The 21,122-nt window shown below is 57.1% G+C and overlaps 1 protein-coding gene across 2 annotated transcripts; it reads left to right on the forward strand.

Moving 5' to 3' along the window:
• Nucleotides 1–3,247: 3,247 nt before the first annotated feature.
• COMMD7 (COMM domain containing 7) lies at nt 3,248–9,261 on the forward strand. 2 transcript variants are annotated; one of them, XM_062505004.1, is made up of 9 exons: nt 3,248–3,506; nt 4,767–4,820; nt 4,903–5,008; nt 6,567–6,623; nt 6,704–6,741; nt 7,305–7,395; nt 7,519–7,568; nt 8,059–8,107; nt 8,649–9,261. In XM_062505004.1, exons 1-9 carry the CDS (start codon nt 3,324–3,326, stop codon nt 8,723–8,725), a joined length of 705 nt encoding a protein of 234 aa, XP_062360988.1. In that variant the 5' UTR covers nt 3,248–3,323; the 3' UTR covers nt 8,726–9,261. The 2 variants fall into 2 exon arrangements, with proteins under 2 accessions (XP_062360988.1, XP_062360987.1); XM_062505003.1 differs by having other exon boundaries at nt 4,906–5,008.
• Nucleotides 9,262–21,122: the final 11,861 nt, after the last annotated feature.

A 21,122-nucleotide genomic window follows, 5' to 3' on the forward strand; every position in this document is an offset into this window, starting at 1 on the left:
ATAAAAATAAGGTTAAAAATAAGTGTCATCCATGTAACCAGAACATCTAGAAAGTCTGCAGCTACCCTCCTGCAAACTTCAAACACCAAGACACACAAAGAAAAGTCTTTAATGCCTCTCTAACAAAGCTGGCCACAAAATCCTCTTTTTCCTAGAAAACAGGATATGCCTGCTACAGCCTAATCTGAAGTGACGAGGCCTCCCCAAACCACCCTCCTAAGCACATATACTTTCATTGAGAGGAGTGCTGCTCCCAAGGGGGTGGCTGCCAGCAGAGTCCCCTCCCTCTATACCAGGTCCAGAGCTGCTCCTGCCTGCCCGGCTCAGGGATTATGGTCCCTGCTCAGGAGCAGAGGAGCCAGTGGACAGAGAGAGGGTTTTGCCTGTGGCTCCAAGGCAGGAATGTGCCAGAGCCCATCAGTGGAGCTCCCAGCTCCACCTTTACATGAAAGGCTGGCAGCCAGTTGCTCCTGCAGCAGTGTCCTCCTGTGACCAAAGGCTGGCAGCCAGTTGCTCCTGCAGCAGTGTCCTCCTGTGACCAAAGGCTAAGGAGTGTGATGGGGAGAGGAAGGGTCATTAAACTGCTGAAGAAACTGAAATCCTGGTCTCAAAGAACTCATTTATCCAGGACGACATAACTAACTCCTCGGAAGTTTCAGCTGGGCAGCTGGGAAGAGTCACAGCATCTCTCAGACTGTGTCCAGAAATGTTCCCTTAATGCTTCCAGCCCAAGGCAGACACTGCAGGTGGGCAGGACACCCAGAAGCGGGTGGGGTCTGACCAGCTGGGTGAAACCTCCCTGGCTTCTTCACACACTCTTGCCTTTTCTAGGCCTTTCTCAGGCTGGCAAATGCAGGCAATGTTCCTCACTTCAGCTGCAAGGCTGACCTGGGAGCAACTGCAAAAGGCTATGAGAGCTTGGCAGATAATGGCATCAGAGAACAGGATGGGGACACCCCAGGACTTGATCTCTTGGGAATACATAATAAGGACCCTTCCCCGGGTAACACTCTCCAAGTGCTGAGAAAGCTTTTCAAGTTTGACATGTGAAATGAAGCTGAAAAATGCATCTCAAGTGGGGCACTTGGATCCTCTGCTCTGTTTGGAGAGCACCGTTTTCAGACTCTCTTCCTGTGAGCACGTGTCCCCATTGCTTTTTTTGCTACTGCTTTTACTTTGGTATTTATGGTGAAAAAGGGCACATACCTGCAACTCCAAACTTCTGCCCTTGGCCTGTCCTCAGCTCTGATGAGTCCATCAGCGACGCGTTCTGCATGAGAATGGCCTGGCAGGAGCACCCATGGGTTGATGGCTGCCTGCACCCCTACGGCAGCCCTGGGGGCTCTGCCCGGGACGAAGAGCACCATCCTTCGCCAGACACCCCCATAACTACGGTCATCACACTGCAACCTTCTCTTTTATTCGAGTAAATTCTTCTTGATTTGAGAACTGAGTAAGTTCTGGCGGCGCAGAGCCGGCCGTGCCATGGGCTCATGGCACTCGCATGCCACACTGCCCTAAACTCGTATCCCAGGATGAAGGACCACCGAATTTCCTGATGATTGTTTGAACAGGATGTTGTGATCACGTACCTCAGCCGAGATTCTTCTTCTTGGATCCCGTCACTCAACTTTCCTCAAGAATTTGGTTCGCTGCCTGAGAAATTGTTTAACAGCGGTGGCGTCGCCGTCCCGCTGTTCCTCCGGCGTGCTCGCACACGCGAGCACCCAGAGCGCCCTTCATTAGCTCCTAAAGCATCACCCTGGCAAGACAAGGGAAAGGAAAGACCCGAGTCTTGCCTGGTTCTAAGTTTTCCGACACAGAGAACAGGCGAAAATGTTGCGGCTGTGAAAATGTGCGATAATTAATTGCAACTACTAATTTGCACTTGGGAAAAAATTGCACGGGGCTGTATGCAGAATTTTAAAGCCAGAGAGGAATTCTGTATTCACACATACTGGTGTCCAGTGCTACCCCCTGCATCCCATTCCCTGGAGGAGCTGTAGTTCAGATTAACTCGTTTTTAGAGGCAAGGATTTCCCATGGTTTGAACATGCTGTCTTGGGCGGTTCACCACAGAAACGAATACATTGTTGCAATATGAAAAATCCCTACCTTGTTTAAAGGTGTCCTAAATATTTAGGATCAAATCCTGAAAGCACTTCCACGTGAATTTTTTCACCTCAAAAATCGAGGAGGTGCACTGCTGCCTTCACTACTCCCACCTTGGATCTAGGAAACAGAAACTCTCCCGGCTGGTCTGAGAGATAGAGGGGGAAGAAAAGGAAGTCGGAAGCTATTTCCAGCCAGACGACCAGTAAATATCTCTTAACTCCCTATCATTAGTGGTACTTAGCTGCTTATCTCCTTGTTTATAAACCACTGCTGGGATTGTCTCACAATGAAAGCAATATAAAATTTCCTATATTCTCCTTCGCAATTGCATGTGTCAGTAATAAGCCAGAAGACTTGCTGGCTGTCGAGGTTTTACCTTCCACAAAGGTTTTCACACACTGTCCTCTGGCCCCACAGACGGGGAACACCTTCCCTGATAAAATGGATCAGACACGTTCACACGGATAATGGAATCCCGGAGAGCTCCCGCTCCTGCTCAAGGGAGGCTGTGAAATAGCAATTTAAGGCAAGGGAGTCTTTCAGGATAGGATCAGTTTCATTGTTCTCTGCGGAAATAAATCAAGTTTCAGTATTCTTGGACCAAGGCCTTCCTCCCAAAACCGAACAGAAACGAGACTGTGTATCAGAGCTTGAGAAGGCAATTCCTCTGCCTTCCTACAACAAATCTTCGAAATCCTGCATATGGATTATGTCAAGAATCGAACTGAAATCTCCCTATGGAACTCTGACCCCATGGACACCTGGGCACTTTCTGCCCATGGGCTGGCTTCTTTCTTGCCCAACATCCGTCCATTCCACGGAGCCCAGTACCGGGATGTGGGCTGCTCTTCTGTGGGCCACCCATCACCCCGAGCTGGGCAGCGAGCAGTGCTGGGAGCAGCAGTCAGAGAGGGAAAAGCACACTGAAGTTTCTGTTCCTTAGTGGAATTTTTGGGGGAGCAAAAAAAACCCCAAAAACCCAACAAAACAAAACAAAACAAAACAAAACAAAACAAAACAAAACAAAAATCACCCTATAAGCCGTGCTGCCAAACAATTTTAATGTGTTTTTGTACGTAAAAAATCTAACAGTGCTCAGCTGCCAGCCAATTCTCCAGCCTGCTACTCCACCGACCCCCGGTCCCGCTCGGGCTGTGGGAGCCAAGGGGACACCCTGGGGTGCTGCTTGGGCCGGACGGGAGCCCCGGATGCCCTCGGCAGCGGTGCGGAAAGTGCGGCCGCCAATGCTCAGGCTGAGGCGGCGGCGGGGCCGGGGCTGGGTCCGGGCGGGCGGAGCCGCTGCCGCCATGGGAATGCTCAACTTCACCCGAGAGCCGGTGCCGGAGGCGGTGAGCGCCGACATGCACAACCTCAACCAGCTCAGCGCCCAGGTGCGCCGGGACGGGCACGGGCGGGGGCGGCGGCGGGGGCGGCCCGGACTCGGAACCGGCGAGGCGGCGGCTCCGGGACGGCGGCGGCCGGGCGGGGCGGGCCGGCACCGGGAGCTGCAGCCGGCCGGCAGCGCAGCCCCGGAGCAGTCCCAGCAGGGTGTGCTGGTCCCACAGGGTGTCCCGGCCCACGTGCCCCGGTCCTTGGTCCGTGCTGGGCCCGGTGCCCGAGACAGGGCGAGCAGCGTGGCCCCATTCCCGGCGGTACAGCTCCGATCCAGCTGGGCGAGTACGCCGGAGATGTTTGAAGGATGTTTATAAAATCGTGGAATCCCAGAACGGTTTCGGCTGGAAGGGACCTTAAACAACATCAATTTCCATCTCCCTGCCGTGGGCAGGGACACTGGTGGAGTTCCTGGTGGAAGGCTCAGATCGTGCCTGGTGGGCAGTGGGGGTCCTGTCAAGCCCTGGGGTTTGTGGTGGGACCATAGAGTGTTCAGGTTGTGATTCCCACTCCAGATACCCACCGTGCTTGAGGCAGAATGGTCCTGGTCGTTGGTACCACCTGCTTCCAGGTCATTGACGCTCCGGGTGTGCAGCCTGGGCTGAAGTTAGTGGAAATGCTGAGGCTTTTTCAGCTCAGCTTGCCAGGACTGAGGATACCAGCCTGCTAACAGCCCGCTACCATCTCTGTTACACGGCCAAGGCCGAGGGCAGCCAATAGCACTTTTGGCCATACCCAGAAGGTCACAACCAGCACTGGTGCTGGTGCTGGTGCCAGCAGAGGAGGGTGCTGGTAGTTCTCTGCCACTCGGGCAACTTCTCCATCCCTGCCTGCCAGCTGCAAACCCAGAAGACTGAAAGTAGCAAATAGACCCTTAGCCAGTTCTCTTCCTTTCCTGAGTTAGTCTGGTTGCCCCATGGGGTTTGTGAAACATGAGACTGGATGTTCACAACTTTTCCCACTCGCAGTTTTTGGATTGCACAAGATAGAACAGCAGCTTCCGATTAACCTCAAGTCACAGAAACCCTGTGCAGTGCCAGATACCAGCTGCACAGACCTCTTAAGAAGCTCTGAAAAGCATCCTGAGAAAATCCCATCCACAGGCATGACATAATGCCAAGGATAGGGCACCAGCACAGGTCCAGCTCTGGGACCAATGTGCTGGAGGTGGGTCAGAGGGGTACATCACCACCTCATCGGTGCTGGTGGGGTGATGGGGTGCTCATGTCCGAGTCTAACACTGTCCTGTTTCTTCACAGCAATTCTCAGCGCTGACTGAGGTGCTTTTCCGCTTTCTGACAGAGCCCAAGGAGGTAAGGCAGAACTGGAGAGATCTGTGAGTGCAGCTCTAGTCAAAAACGGAGAAAATATTTGGTCACTGCTCTTTCTCTTGAGCAGGTAGAAAGATTTCTGACTCAGCTCTCAGACTTTGCCACCATGAATAAAATCAGCTTGGGCCCCCTGAAAAACATTGTCAAAAGTATTCTTCTGGTACCCAATGGTAAGTGATGTATTTGCATATGCTGCCCTGAGGCCAAACTGTCCCAGTCATTCCCGCGGGGCTTGGTTTGCACAATAAGTGTTAATGGTAGCTAATACAGTGCTTAGCACTTAAGAATCAAAAGTTCCCCTGTGTGGTGACTCCTTGTATTCTTTATATCCCGGCCTGCATGCGCATTTCATGGGCTTAAGTAAACTTCCTTAAATATCTGTGCGTTAAATGCCGCACAACATTGTGACAGTGCTTGGTTTAAGCAGTTCCTATAAATCCCTTTTGCCTCGTGTTGGCACCAAGTCTCTGCAGGAGCTTCCACCAAGTGACCCAGCGCTGTTATTCCTCCAAGGACAAGCGCTGTTGGAGACAAATGAGATTCCAACCCAAATAAGACCGTGCACAGCCATTTGGAGCAGGCTGGGGACTGGTGCGGTTCTAGGCTGTGTGAAGGAGACAGCTGACCTTGCAGTCCTGTTCTAGAGAAACACCTAACGTGTCCAGCTCTTTCTCCTTCCTAAACAGTGATGAAGAGATTCAGGGGGATTCCACTGGAATACCTCGGACTCCAGCACTTTATAGGATTACTGTGATGTTGTGGCTGCCGTTTGACATGATAATGCATCAAACACTCCACGGCGCATTCATCCCATTGATCCTTCCTGTTATTAATAGTCTCTTGCTATTTACCCTTCAGCCCTGGGTTCCCTGTAGCTTCCTTCACAGCCCTTATGCTGAGCACAACTGTTTTCTGAATTTGTGTTTAACTTGTTCTACTACTTCAAGCCACTTTTCCTATCCAGGAGTAGCAACAATTTTCTTTCCCGCAACTGTCTTGTGAGGATTCAATGCGAAATTTGCATTTTTTCCCATCCCGATTCAGGCCTTGGTGCCCTCATCTTGTCATTCCTCTATGTGTACCCTGGCTTCAATCCCATTCTAACTTTTCCACAGCTCTGGGATGCCACGGACGATATCAGAACAGATCACAGCAGATAACTTTGTGCTACACAGCCAGAAAGCCACGTGGGGTTGGCAGTCTCCTTGAATTTATGAGATTCCTTCTCTAGGCTTCAGAGAGCAGAATCCTTGTAGAGGTCCGTGTGCTGCCAGGGCCCCAGAACAAAGGGGGAAGGCGCAGCGGGGGAAAGTGTTATATGCACACGTTCACACCCATCATCCCAAACACAGCAGGTAGGTCAAATTAGCAGCCCGCCAGCCTTAAGAGTTCTCCTTTAACAAGCAAAGCGGCTACAGGAGAGAAAGCAGCAGCTTCAAAACATAGCCGCTGCCTCTGTTCCCATGGATACCTGCAATGGGATCTCGCCCTCTCCCAGGCACTCCCAAAGCTCGGACTTTTAAAGCATCGGGTATCTGCAGAGATACCGGCAGGCACGACTGGGTTTCCGATCTCCGAAGAGCTGTGGTTTGCTTCAAAATGCAGCTCAGAAACAAGAGGCTTTCCATCGTCGGGTCCTGTCCCTGCCTCTGTTTGACTCAGTAAAAATTGGTTTGAGTCATTAAAGAGTGTTTTTTTTTTTTTTCCTTCTTTGTGGTATTTATTCAGGTGCCCTGAAGAGGAATTTGTCTTCTGAACAAGTCAGAGCAGATTTTATAGCTCTAGGTAGGTCACGTGATTTCCACTAAATAAAATATAATTAATATTTATCACATACAGTAATCTCATATGGTTTCCCCCCACAGGCCTCAGTGAAGAGAAAGCCAGTTATTTTGCAGAACAGGTATTCATATACTTTTTGCTTGTTTCTAAGCTAACAAAATGTCAGTTCTGTGAGTGGGAACTCATAAACCCCACTGTGCTCCTGAGAGACACATTGGCGCTTTGGGTATTTTCTTCTAAACCAGCTTGGGTTTTTTAACTGAGGATCCTCTGAGAATTAATAAGGAGAAGTTTGTCTGATGATATCTCTGGTTTACCAGGGCTTCTCCCCCATCAGTGTCACAGTTCCTGCACTGCTGTGTGGCTTTTATGTGATGTTTTTGTGCTTGCCATGCTTTGAACCCTGAGGTCATGCAGTTACATGAACACATGGCTTTTTGCACAGATATTGTTACACGGAACCAGTGCTAAAACAAAACCAGTGAGTTTCATTTACAAAAGTGACAGGGCAGATGGAAATCCTAGCAGGACTCAAACACCTCTGAAAGACCTCCCAGCCACATTAGTTCTCTCTTTACTCCGAGCTTTTGCCATTCTCTGCCTTCCTTCTGACTCTTGTTGAAATTTCAGGTACAAACAGAGGCCTCTCTGAATTAATTGCTGGTGTGTTTTTTGCTCTTTTAGTGGAAGGTGAATTCCCCCACCCTAACACGCCTGGCTGTGGGTCAGACACTGATGATTAACCAGCTGATAGATATGGAGTGGAAGTTTGGAGGTAATAGAGCTACAATATAAACTGGAGGCGTTGGGAAACCCAGCAGCAGCTCTTGGCTAAATAACGTTTTATTTCACCACTTAACTAACAGATTATCTGCCTTCTCTTCTTTCTGACTCACAGTGACTGCTGGGAGCAGTGAGCTGGAAAAAGTGGGAAGTATCTTCTTACAGGTAAATCTCCCACATCACAGAGTTCAGCTTGTAGGGCAGTTAAGGAACAAGCTCCAGCCAGGCATGTGGGAAGCACTGGCTGTGAGGGGAAGGAGAAGGAAGCTGGGTCTCATAGGAATGGGCTCTGGGACTGCATCTTCAGTCTCCAAGTGCTGCTGCCAGCAGAGAGCAGACACGCTGCTGTTTGTTTCTCCTCTGAAGACATGAGGTGTCAAAGGAACGTGGCCCATTCTGAAAAGCTATTCAAAAAGCTCAGTTTAGCAAAGGTCAACCATCTTGGGGAGGGAGGGGAAGTGGGATCAAGGACTTTCAGAGATCTTCCCAGTGCCCAGGGTATCTGTTTCTACAGTGACACTTCTTGAAAAGCACGTCAAAGATGTGTGTGCTGTGCAGCAGTCAAACTCACAGCAGACTCCTGTTCTGCTTTCCTCTCCTAGTGCTCAGATACAGATCTCTGAACTAAAATACTTCTGCTTTTCCTTTCCTCAAGCTGAAGCTGGTGATTAAAAAAGGGAGCCAACTGGAAAACGTGTATGTTGGTGAGTTAACAGCTCTGGACAAGAGGGAAGGATGGGAAAGCTGCAATTTGGGGCTCGGGGGGTTGCTGGGGGAGTCTGGGGCCAGAACCAAGGTGGGGTCACTGCAAGACCATCACTGTGGTTACTCCTGCCTCAGCCTCTCCATCACTGTGGCTGCTCCTAGCCCTGTCTCTCCCTGCCTCAGGCATTCCAGAACTGTTTAGGAACACAGACCTTTGGGCACCTTCACATCTGTGCCTCACTAAACACAGATCTGCCACAGAGCAGTGCAGAGCAGTCAGAGCAGCAGGGCAGAGGAGGAAAATAAATGATTCCCAAGCATGGAGTGCTGTTGGGAGATCCCATTCCGGGGGAAGTTCCCAGCCTGGCCCCCTGGCAGCCTGGCTAGCATAAGGAACCAGCTGCTGGGAATCACAGTGGCTAATCCTGCTCATCTTAGGTGAACATGAGTTGCTCCGTGGTAACATCAGAACAGTTTTGTCAATGTTGAAAGTGTAACCTGAAATATAAGACTTTATGCCTTTTTTTTTTTTTCCTGCAGAGCTAACTTTGCCCCAGTTCTACAGTTTTCTGCATGAAATGGAACGGGTCAAAACCAGCCTGGAAAGCTTCAGCTGAAACTGAAACTGCACAGCCCTGAGCCGACACCTGTCCAGGATGTTTAATTCCTCTTCGTAGGTCTGCAGGTCTGCTCTTTCCCAGCTGACTCTTCACACCCTGATAAGAGAAGACAAGCTGTGCGATGAGCAGTGGTGTCAGTGGTGTCATGGCCCAGCAGGACCCATCAGTCCTTTAGAACCTGAAACATGGGCTAAGTTTCAGCTTTTTCAAAGCACCTACAAGTCCACTCACATTTTCTTTTTTTTTTTTTTTTTACTATGCTATTATGAGAAACTGTGGTCAGAAGTAATGTGGATACCTTTACTAATATAGCAAAGAAATAAACCCATTCCCATCCTGCTCCATTTGTATCAGAATCTGATTTTGTGAGAAAAATAGAAACTGTAGCAAAAAATCATTTCGAAACATAGAAGAATTAGCAGAGAGGACAAGGAAAGCAAGGAGAGCATCTAATGTGGGGAATCACTTAGTGCTGCCTTCAAGCCTCTCCCTGCTCTTGTATTAAGAAACATGTTGATTAGCTTCTTCCCAATTGTGCCTCATTATGGAACAATATCTCAGTAGTAGGTGATTTTAAATCTTAAACAACCAAACAGCTGCCTCTGTGCATGGGGGGGGAGACATCTTGCAGGGTGATGAGATAAATCTCATTTAGATGTGCTGCTCTTTAATCTGCAGCCTGTGTGACGTGGCACAGTCAGACCCAGCCTGTTTCCCAGTGGACATATGTCCAAACCCCATGAAGTGCCATTAGCTTGACTCTTCAGTTGTCTGAGGGCAAGGATGAGCTCTTCATCAGGAAGCAGAGGGGTGCTCCTGGGGCAGTGGGCAATGTTACAGTCACTGAGGTCCCTCTCATGTCCTGACTGTTGAGTGTTCAGCATCCTGAACTGGCTGAAGCCTCTCCCACAGCACAGGGATGTAGGAAACTCCACTTACACGTCCCAAGGCATCTCTGTTTCTCTGGCATACTCAGCAGTTCCAGTGAAGGGAATACATGCCATTACCAGGGAATATCCTGGTAAAACACTCTGTTTCCAGCCCCCATCTGAAAGATTCACTGTCCCATAGTATCTTCCAGTCTGCTGTGTGGCTCCCTGCAGCAGCAGCTGCTTCCAGTTAAATCCATCCCGAACATAATTCCTGTGGGAAAAGCATCACAAAGCTCCCTGCAACTCACAGCTTCACCCATGGGTTTCCAACTGCAGCAAACCTAGCACCGAGTGTCCCTGCGCTGCATTTTCCTGTGGTGCTGCAGGAGTGACTGGGAATGACAGTGGGCACAGGCTGAGCCATATATTTGGGAACTGGGGAATCCTGCTGGCAAAGCTGGGAACGGATTTATTTATTTTCCCGCATATCAGGTCAGTCACAAGCATTTCAAGCTTTGTCACACGATTACTGTAAAAATGAAAAAAAAAACCCAAAAACCTCTGAAATAACGTTCTACAGAATATTCCATCTTCTTTTGGGTGGCAGGAAAAGCTATTTCAGGGAGGAAGAAGCAGTCCAAATGGCCGCTGCTTTGTCAAGACAAAAACAATTTCTTTGCTTTTCGTTTTCTGCTGCGTGTTCCCATTATTTCTCCTCACCCTCCCAGTGCCAGGGCGGCACCACTCGGTCCTATCCGGTTACATCGGGAGGTGGCCACGGCGCTGCGGGGAAGATGCCAGGCTCGGTTGTGGATCAGGAATCCACCGTCCCCCCGCGCTCCTCCCTCCTGCCCGGTTGGGATTAAGCCGCTCGGGGCTGACGCACGCCGAGCCCGCTGACCCCAAGTGCAGGGGTCACCTCCGTGCTGCTCCTCGGTCCCCACGGGCAGCTCTGCTCGGCGACATTTGTGCCGCGGTGTGACCTCACTGCTGCCACCAGCGCTGCCGGGGACCCGCCAGCGCCCTTTTATTCCCCCACGCTTGGCTGGGCATGAGCCGAGCTGGCAGCCCCGTGAGGAAGGGGTGAAGAGGGAGCTGGCTCCGGGGGCACCGGCACGGGGTGACACCAACCATGGGGGAATGGGGTCACCCTGCCGATGGGACCGGCAAGGAGCAAGGACGGCTCCGGGAGATTGCGTGGGAGCCGTGCCCTTCCTGCACAGCACGGGGGTGATGGCCAGCGGCCAGAGCCCTGCGCCAGGACCTGGCAGGTGGCGGGCACAGCCGGCACAGCCGCAGGGAGGGCTGAGAAGGGAGGGAAGGGGCGGCCCGGTGCCCGTTCTGCCCGTGTTTCAGGACAGCTCCAGTGCCCGTTTTTCCCGTGTTTCAGAACAGCCCCGGTGCCCGTTTTCCCCGTGTTTCGGGACAGCCCCGGTGCCCATTTTCCCCGTGTTTCAAGGCATCCCGGTGCCCGTTTTCCCCGTGTTTCAAGGCATCCCGGTGCCCGTTTTCCCCGTGCTTCGGGACAGCCCCAGTGCCCGTTTTTCCCGTGTTTCCGTGCTCGTGTGCACGGCCCCTTCCGCTTGCCCATCAAGCCCAGCCAGCCGAGAGCTAATCTCGGCGGGACAGAGGGCAAGGGGGAAACAGGGGCCTCTCAGCAGCCTGGGGTGCAGCTAACCGTACTCCTGCAGCCGTTTGCCTCCCCAAGGCCTTTCCCGGCCCATTTCCTCCAGGGCCACCCTGCCACAGCCCCCCATCCCTGTCCCTGCTGCCTGGGGACACGTGGGTGCTCCCAGCTGCAGTGGGGCAGGGGCAGCTCGGCTGTGCTGAACCCACACACTGTCACCTCCCTGCGTGCTCAGATGCTCTCTGCTGCTCAATGTAGCCCCTCTCACAGCACTATGGACTCTCTGCTGCCTTGGGACACCTAAGCACACCCCGGGCTGCCAGGCAGCATCTCCTGAGTGCAGGGGAGATGGCAGAGTAGCCCCAGCAGCCAGGCTGCAGTGGGGATCCTGTGCTCCTGCTCACCCATGTCAGCTCCAGCAGCGCAGCACAGAACAGGGGCTGCGCTCTGGGGTCTGTCAGTTCCCAGCATGGATTTAATGCTGTTGTGATTCTCAGCCATGTCAGATGCTAATGACCCAGGGAACTGGGATGTTTTCATATGAAGCGTCTTCTCCCTGCTGGAAATGCCAGTGCTGCTGCACCCTTCATATGTGAAGGAATCCTCCAAACCCTGAGAACAAAAGCCTCTGCTCAGAGGGAGCGCAGTAGATGTGGACTCCACTCGTGCCTGTGAGCCCACGGGCAGGCAGGGAAGGAAGGAAGGAATTGGGGCTCCTCACTGCTGGCTCTGCCTGACCTTGAGCAGGTCGTGTGGGAACTGACAGAGCTCATCTGGGACATCCTGTTTTCCACAGACCTCACCAGGAGCTGCTCCATGCTGAGGCCTTTCAGCTTGGTCTGTATCCTTGTCCAAACTTTCCCATCTGCAAAATAGAGTGACAAATCTCAGGTGAGACAAGCCAGGGAACAGAAATGGCAGGTGAGGGCCCCAAGGCAGCTGGAGCTCAGCCCAGTGCTGAAGAAAATCCTGCCCTTCCTCACCCCTTGCCATCCTCCTCCCCAGTTCCTCCAGGTATTGGGGTGATGGACAACCAGCAAAAATATCAGCTGTGAACTGCAGCTCCCCACATTGCTCTGTCTGCCTGGGAACAGCAGCTCTGAGCATGCTGGAGGGCCCCAGGGCAGCATCACCGCCCTGCTGTGCCACGTGAATCCTTGGGCACGGGGACCCAGAGGGGCTGCAGGGGCTCCCATGGCTCTCGCTGTCTCCTCACCGGAGCAGACAGGCGAGGTTGGCACTTGGCACAGCACCATGCTGCAGCTGAGGACACACTCCAAGGGATGAGCCCTTGGCCTGCCTTGGGACAGGATTCTGCACCCACTCTGCTCAGAACAGGGGGAAGGCATCCCACCCTCCCTGCAAAACTGAGCTGCTCCCTCCCATTCTTGTAGGAGGTGGGGAAAAAGACTGGTGGTGTCCAAGGCAGTGGAAATATTCCTAGCATGTCGTCTGCTCCTAAGCCTTGCCATCTCTCTAGGCTGTTCTTTGTCCAAGCATACTGGGAACAATTGGGGTAGCTCAGCCAGACCACAGGCTGTCGATCAGCAGAGGGAATGAATGCTCCAGCGTATGGAACCCATCTTCTCCCACAGCAAGGGGAGGTGGCCACCAGAAACCAGCCTGTGGCACAACAGCACAGGCAGAAACAATGCCTGGGCACCCACGCTAGTGCCAGCCCTGGGAAGGGGGAGTGGTGCTCCCCAGCCCTTCCAAGGAACAGCCCAAAGGGAGAGGGTGGCTGGGCATTCCCAGGCCTCATGTGGACCTGGGGGTGGCATGGTTGGCACAGCCATGGTGACAAGGTCCCTGTGTGATCCCACACTGCAGGTGGCTGAGGAGGAAGAGCTGAGTCCTGAAGGACAGAGAGGAGCCCCCAAGCTGTGGGATAGGGGCCTGACCAGCCCCCCTCAGCACCAGTGCCTTGGGGGTGTCCTATCCAGGGCTGACAGCATTTACTCCCTTGCAGGGACAGCTTCACAAAGGATGCCAGGCCCTGTGGTAACAAATCCATGTTGTCCCCAAGAGGCTGATAGAGCTTCTCCTCTCCATGACACCCTGAGCGGCCACAGGCTGGCCTTCGGCAGGGGGGAGCACCCACCAGCCCCCCGCTGAGGCAGCTCAGCCCATTTCCCAGCACTCAGCTCCAGTTTATAGGGCTGCTCTGTCCCAGGGGCATCGCTGCCACTGCTAACGAGGTTATCCCAGACCAGGCACCGACAGAGAGGGAAAGCAGGTTAACCCTTGTGCCACTGACACATCCCACAGCACTGGGGAACAGCTTTGCTTGGAAACGAGCTCTTAACAAGCCCCAGTGGTGATGGGTGGCTGTGAAACATCAGGTGAGGATTCCTGTGCCATTCCCACGCCAGCCCCGGCACCGCAGCATCCCTTCTCTCGGAGCAGCCCCATATCCATGACAGCAGCACCAAACCCCGAGCCTACACCTTGCAGCCGGTGCCCGTGGCAGCGGCATAGAAAGGACAGTGCATGTCCCCATCGTGTCCCCATCCCTCAGTTTTGTTTCACGTCGACAGCTGGGATGTGCATAAGGAGCAGGATGCACCCAGGGTACAGGAAGGAGACGTTGGATGCCCGAGGCCATTGCTGCCCACAGGGACACGGCACCGCTCACATTCCTGCGAGAAAATGTGAAGGCTGCAAGCAAGGTCAAGGGCCCTTCCCTTGCTGGGACTCGGCGTCACACCAACACCCGGGTGGCCCGACCCGCCGTCACCGCAGGGCTGGAGGCTGTCCCTGCACCCTCACCCCACCGCCCCTCATCCGCAGGGCTGGCTGGGACACGGGTGGATGCTGGCAACGCTCCCCAGGGACCACCAACGCGGGCGGCCCCGTTCGCCCGGCTCAGCAGCCCCCGCGGGGCGGGGATTGGGGTGGGATCCTCAGGCAGAGCCCCTCTGTTTCCACCCCCGCTGCTGAGACCCGACAAACTCACGGCACTGCCGGGCCGTGCCCCGCCCCCGCTGCGGTGCGCGGTGCTGAGCAGCAGAGGGCGCCAGAGCACCGCGCAGGGCCCCGCGCTCCCCCCGTCCCTCCCCGCACCCCCCCAGTCCCACCCTCCGGACACCCCCGTCCCTCCCCGCACCCCCCCAATCCCACCCTCCGGACACCCCCGTCCCTCCCCGCACCCCCCCAGTCCCACCCTCCGGACACTCCCGTCCCTCCCCGCACCCCCCCAGTCCCACCCTCCGGACACCCCCGTCCCTCCCCGCACCCCCCCAATCCCACCCTCCGGACACCCCCGTCCCTCCCCGCACCCCCCCAGTCCCACCCTCCGGACACTCCCGTCCCTCCCCGCACCCCCCCAGTCCCACCCTCCGGACACCCCCGTCCCTCCCCGCACCCACCCAGTCCCACCCTCCGGACACCCCCGTCCCTCCCCGCACCCACCCAGTCCCACCCTCCGGACACCCCGCCCCGCGCCCTCCATTCTCCGGGCTTCGCTCCCGCATCCACCGCTCCCGTCCCCCTCCCTCTCTCCCCGGGGCATCCTGCCCGCCCTCCTCCAGGATATCTCCCTGCATCCTCAATCCCCGGGCATCCATCCCTCCCCCGTCCCCTTTCCTCGACGCATTCCTCTCCCTCATCCCTTCCTCAGCCCCAGTCCGCCTCCTGGCCCCATGGACCCTCCCTCATCGCACCCGGCAGGCAGCCCCCCGACCTCGACCCCCCCGCCTCCTGCCGCCAGCAGCACCATCTCCCCCGCAGTTCCCACAAGCGCTTTCCCAAGCGGGAGCCCCGGAGTCACACTTTTCCTCGCCCACCCCAAAGCCCGGCGTCGCCCCCAGTTACCGCCCGGCCGGATCATCCCACACCAGCCCCCCCTGGGCTGCCCCGGCAGCAGCCCCAGCCCCAAGCACCGGCTCCCGCCGGCTCCGGCAAAGCCCCCCACGATGGTTCAGCTCCGGGTTGGGGGCAGGACCCTCCGGATTTATTCAAAAGCAATAGAACTGAACCCAAGTGTTCCTGTTCCTTGCTCTCGCCCGCGGCTGGTACTGGAGTGAGCTCCCGTCCCACCCCACACGCCCTGTACTGTGCTGGGTCAGGCAGTTCTTCAGCTGGGCTGGCTTTGATAAGAGCAGATTAAAAATAATCATAACAATAACGAGAAGACCCATCACCTCTCTGGGGGGCACCTCACGGCGCCTGCTCCCAGCCAGGCAGGCTGGGACTTTCAGCTCCCACTACCCAGGAATTAGCTGTATTTATGCATTTATCGATGTTAGTCCACCCACCCCCCACCCCACACACACAGCCCGGGGGATGCCGGAGGGTGCCTGTCCCACTGCAGGTGGCCTCAGCAGGGCCAGGTTCCAGGGAGGCAGCAGGATGGTGGATTTTGTGGAGCCCCCCCATGTGCAGAGAAACCCGGTCTCAGCCAGAGCCCCCCTCCCTGGGCCGCGGGCATGCAGCAGTTCGACCATCAGAGCAGGTGAAGGAGAGGGGGAGCACTCACCTTTCCACCAGTTTTTCTACTTGCTCCATCTCATATATAGCAAATTCTAAGCACACAATGCAGTTATTGAATAAAATTATGCTTTTTTTAGTGCTTGTATGCATGTGGTTTTTAAGGCTCTGCCTGGAAACCAACCTCTGAGCCAGGAGCAGAGAGATCCGAGGGGAAAGCCAGGCCAGCCCCGGACAGTTGTGGGACACAGAGATGCAAGCACAGCACTGTCAACTACAGCAGCTGGCAGGTGACACATCCAGCCCATGCAGGTGACGCGCCCATCACTCCTTCCACTCCAGGAAGGAGAAAGCACTCCCGGCTGGGGCAGGGATCATTAGGGAGAGCGGCCACCGCAGCCAGCCCGGGGCTGCCTCGCTTCTCCTCTCCCTGTCTCTGTCTCTGTTCCCCATGGCGCCAGCTCTGTCCCCCTCCCGCAGAGCTCTGCCTGTGCCCGTGAGGACGAGTCCTGCCTCCCCTCCGCCATCTCACTCTCCCTCCAGGCAGCGGAGCCGCGGCGCTGCCAGCTCCATCTGCACAGTGCAGCGAGCACCGGGCCAAGGGGCAGGACCCACAATCACATTTCCTTGGAGCACATTGTGCTCCCGCCTTGCCGAGGGTGTTGGAAATGGGTGGCTGTAATAATGGCGCCGTGAATAACTGCAGCTTGCTCACTGTGGCCTCCAAGCTCAGCGTGCTACAGCTCCAGCCTCATCCCTTCCCAAGGCTGTTCCCTGCCATGACGTGCCCTGGTTTCCAACCTGACTTATAACCTCCTGCTTTGGCCCGGGTGTCCGCAGTCCCCACACCCACCCACAAGCTCCCATCAGCACTTCCCCCATTGCAGCTGGTTTGGCTTTGACCTGTGTTCCCCTCCCAGCAGGACCCCCATGGACAGGGGACACAAAACCCCCAAACAGGGACTCTGCTGCCCTGTGACAGGCAGTGCTGCCCAGACGGTACAGCACAAAGGGCCCATGGAGCTTTTATTGCTGCTGATCCTGCACGGCTCCCCAAGACCCGCCTGGAACAGAGCCTGCCCTTGGATCCAGTGTTCTGCAAACAGCATCCCCGGAGCCCTCCAGAGGGCAGGGGCACAGGTCCCCACTCCCACGGCAGCCCAGCCACAGGGCAGCAGGTTCTCCTCTGCCACCAAACCTGGCTGTGGCTGCACTGGTGCCATCTGTTCGTCAGGCACAGTCCCGTGTCACGCTGTGCTGTGGGAGCCGTGCCAAAGCTCCCAGACCCTGCTGGAGCACCCGCACTGGAACCGGGCTCTGAGTGCCGCGACCGATGCGATTTGCAGCCCCGGTGAAAAGATGAGGGCACAGATGCCAGCGGCGTTTCCTCACTCTGGAGATGAGCTGTGTCGGGTGGAGCTGTGGATGCTTGGGTTGTGGGAACAGCTTGGAGGGGTGCTAGGGCTCAGGTGGGGGGCATCTTGCCAGACCACCCCCCAGCTGGGGAGATGGGTGCCCTGTGGGCTCCTACCAAGGACACGGTAGCTGCAGGGCTGGAGTGGCATTGGGAAGCCTCGGGCTGAGCTCTGTCCTGCTCTGCTTGCTGGAGAGTGAAAGGATTTGTCAACAGGGAGCTGATGAGTCCCGCGGGCAACGAGCTCGCCCTCCTTTCAGCACCCCTTGTCCAGCACGTGGGTTCCTGACGGCGCTCGGCCATTGCAGGCACCCAGAGCAGGCTGGCCCCGGGTGCCGACTGCACCAGAGGGTCTGAACCCATTGTCCCACCAAAGCCCCAAGTGTGGGGACCCCGACCCCCACCGGCCACAGCACAGCAGCTCTGGAAGCTCTGACCCTCTAAGGTGTTTCTGCAGGATGCTCGGTGCGACCCGGGCAATGCTTGGCAGCCACACGCGGCAGAGACAGGAATATGCTTTCACCAGGAGAACAAGAAGAGCCTCTGATGGCTGCCATGTCCCTTGTCAACACCAACTTTGAGAGCATCAGATTACAGCCTCTGCCTCGGCTCCAAACAAGATGGTAATCGGGAGCAAGGAGGCACCCTGTATGCATCCTGCCTGCCCAGCGGGGAGCACCAGGAGCCTGGTGGCACCGCAGAGGCCGTGACACCCTCTCCTGCACTGAAGGATTACCGGGGTTCGCTGCGCCCCGACCCCACACAGCACAGCGACCCAGCGCGCCCCGGGCGAACGGGAGCTCCCCGCCCCCGGCGGAACCGCTGCTCGCTTATCCCCGAGTGCGTGCGCAAGGTCCCCGCGGCAGGGAACACACCGCGGTTCGGTGCAGCCCTTCTGGGGCACACCACTGCCGGGGGGGATGGTTCCCACCGAGGGCTGGGTGAACCGACACCCGTGGTCCCGGGCCCGCTGTGCTGCTGCCGTCCCCGCTCCCGGCGTCCCGGCTCTGGAGATGGTCGGTCCCACTGCCGCTCCCCGAGCGTTCCCGAAGCAAGGCCGGTGTCTGGACTGCAGCCGCCGCCCCAAGGAGAGCTCGGTCAGGGCACAGCCGGGCAGGGCCATTCCCGGGGCCGCAGCTGGCGGGATTGGAGGCAGCTGCCCGCAGCGCGGGCCCCCCTCCTCCCCGCTGCCCCCCTTTCTCGGGCAGGAACCGCTCCGGCCGCTCCCTGCTGAGCGGTCCGGGCTGCGGGGACAGAGCAGCCCCCACTCTCTCCTCCTCGGCCCCGGCCGCGGGCAGGACCGAGCGGTTCCTCCCGCCGCCGCCCCGCCGGTCCCGCACAGCGCAGGGACACCGGGACCGGCCGCTCCCCGCCGCGGGGGCTCCACGCTCGGCCGGGCCGGAGTGCGCGGTGCCGGCGGGGACACGCGGGACCGCGGCTGCGCCCACGCTGCGGCAGCTGGCGGGGGGCGGCGGGGATCAGCTGCGGCCGGGGATCAGCTGTGCCCCGCGCCGCCCCGCCGGGGCCCCCCCGATCCCTGGGGAGCGGCCCCGGCCCCCCCGCGCTGCCCGCCCTACCTGCCCGCCGCCCTCCCGGCCCTCCCCGGGGCGGCTGGCGGCCGCCCAACCCGGAGCTGCCCTGCTCCCTCCTCCTCCTCTTCTACTTCTCCTCCTCCCGCGGGCACAGCCCTGTCTAATCCCACGGGTGCCAAATCCACGGTGCGGCTTTGGCCGTGGCGGGGCCGGAGCGTATCCGGTGGGGCCGGCGGGGAGGACGAGGGAGGAAGGCTCGGGATGCTCCGGCGGGGGCACCCGGCCGAGCCCACCCTCCCGCACACCGCAGCCATGGCAACGGCGATGGGCTGTCCCAGCCCGGCCGCAGCGCAGTGAAGGCGAGAGGGACGCAGGGAGGGAAGGAGCCGCCGGGCGATTCCTGAGGGGCTGGCACACACACAGCCGCTGGAAGCGACCGGAGCCAATCCCCCGGATCCCTTTGTGATGCTTCCTGACACAGATTCCCTCTCCATGGCTGACTTTGCAAGTTTCCCCATCCTCTTCCCCTTCTCGCGCGGTTCCTTTTCATGCGACTAAATTATACACGAGAGGAGGGACATGCTGGAAATTCTAGTGACAAAATAGAAATGAGCAGATTTGCGCAGGCGGCTGCAGCCAGGCCGCCTACGGGACTCCTGCGATCCAAGAGGGACCGGACCTAGTCTCAGGGCAGTAGCATTAAAGCCCACGAATTTTGAAACCACCAAGGAAAAGGCTTTTCCTGCCGCAGCAGAGGAGTGCGGGCGTGTGGAGCAGGATCGCGGTGCGTGCCGGGACCGCGGCCCTTCCTCGCAGAGCGGCTGCTGTCCCAGCACACAGCACCCTCGGGAACGGCAGGCGACGCACTCCCTTCCCCGGAGAAATGTCTTGTTTGGGAGCCAGTAAAAAATATGCAAATCTGAGAGGGCTGGGCCTCAGCCTCTGAGCAGCCTTTCTCCCCTTCCTCCCCATCCCAGAGCTCCGTGGGGCGAGCTGAGCCCTGGGCAACCGAGGGAAGGGAAAGGCAGAGCCGGGGGAGCGCGGGGGCGGCGGGCGAGGCAGCGGGATGAGATTTGGTGTGTCACGGAGCGGGACGGGGAGATGTGCGCGGGATAGCGGCTCCTCCAGACCGCGGGCATGCGGAGAAGGCTCCTGCTCCCGCAGCCGGGGGTGGGTGGAGCATGCTGTCACTTTTTTGGTGCTGGGCAAGCCCGGCATCGCTGTCGCAGGATTGCTGCCTGTGCAGTGAGTCAGGAGCAGCGCTGCCACGTTCTCCTCCTACAGGCAGCGTCCCGTGGAGGGTCGGTCGTGCTCCGCACCGGGATGCGCCCGCACACGCGGTGCTGCTTCAGCTCCGACGCCACGTGGGTGGGTGAATCTCCGGCGGCGACTCTCCGGGGAAACCCCTCTGTTGCGAAGGATGAGGACACCGACCTGCAGCTCGGACGAGATGTGGAGCGCCTGGCTCAGGCGGTGATCCCACGGGACACGGGCATATTCCTGTGCCTGCGTCCCACCTCCTCTGCCAGACAATGAAACACTGCCCTCCTTCCCAAGTCGCAGCAGAACAAATAAAGCAAGCGCCATATGGTGCCAAGACACGTTGGAAATGGGGCCAAGCCCAGGAGGTAGGGGAGGTGGCAAGCCTCCATCCCCACACCAGTCCCCATGCCAGCTCAAAGCCCGGGCTGTCCTTGGGGGAGCCCTGTGCCCACTCCTCCTGCTTCCCCCTGCAGCCACTGCTCCGCTGCCAGGCACAGCTCTGCATTTCAGCCATGGCTTTGCCTGCAGTCCTGGGGGAGCACAGAAACGAAAGCTGCCCCCGAGAGCACTTTTTCCTCTAAGGGCTGGCCCAGGGACACAGGTGTCACTGCTGGACTGACACTGTTGTCAGGAGATAATGCCCTGCACCCTGCCACAGGACCAGGGCACTCTACTACCTCTCCCTCAGAATTACAAACAGGAGTGGGCACCACAGACAGCTTGTCCTCTAAATCCCCTGCAGCCCAGGGGTTGGAGGGGAAGCCTCCCACCTGCTCCAGGCTGCCACAGATACCCTACTGCAAGAAGAAAGTGGTACCATCTTTCTGCCTGTCACAGCAATTCTCCTGCCTGGATCCTCCCACAGCCCTGCAGCTCCTGGATACCCTGTGTGTTTTCAGACGAGTCACCTCCTAGTACAGGCACCCAGCAGTGAGACAACTCCCAGGGGAATTGGGCACCCTATGGCAGGGCTTTCAGAGGTGCTGAGTGCCTGCAATTTATTGCAGCCTGCTCTGTGGAGCAGAGCACATCCCTCTGAGAACCCAGCCTGCCCTGGCTCCCCAAGGCCTGACTCAGGACCACAAATCCCAGAGCTTCCTTGAGGGCAGGATATGATGAGCTCCTGGGGGAAGAGGAGGACTCCAGGAGCCCTTCACACTCTAACAGACCTGCACATGTGGAAAGTAGATGCCAGCATTGTCTGCGCCTGAGAGCCACATTACAGGGCTGACTTGTCACCTACCCACCTGCCACCCTC

This window comes from Cinclus cinclus, chromosome 18, assembly GCF_963662255.1.
Source record: "Cinclus cinclus chromosome 18, bCinCin1.1, whole genome shotgun sequence".
In the NCBI taxonomy this organism is placed as follows: Eukaryota; Metazoa; Chordata; class Aves; order Passeriformes; family Cinclidae; genus Cinclus; species Cinclus cinclus.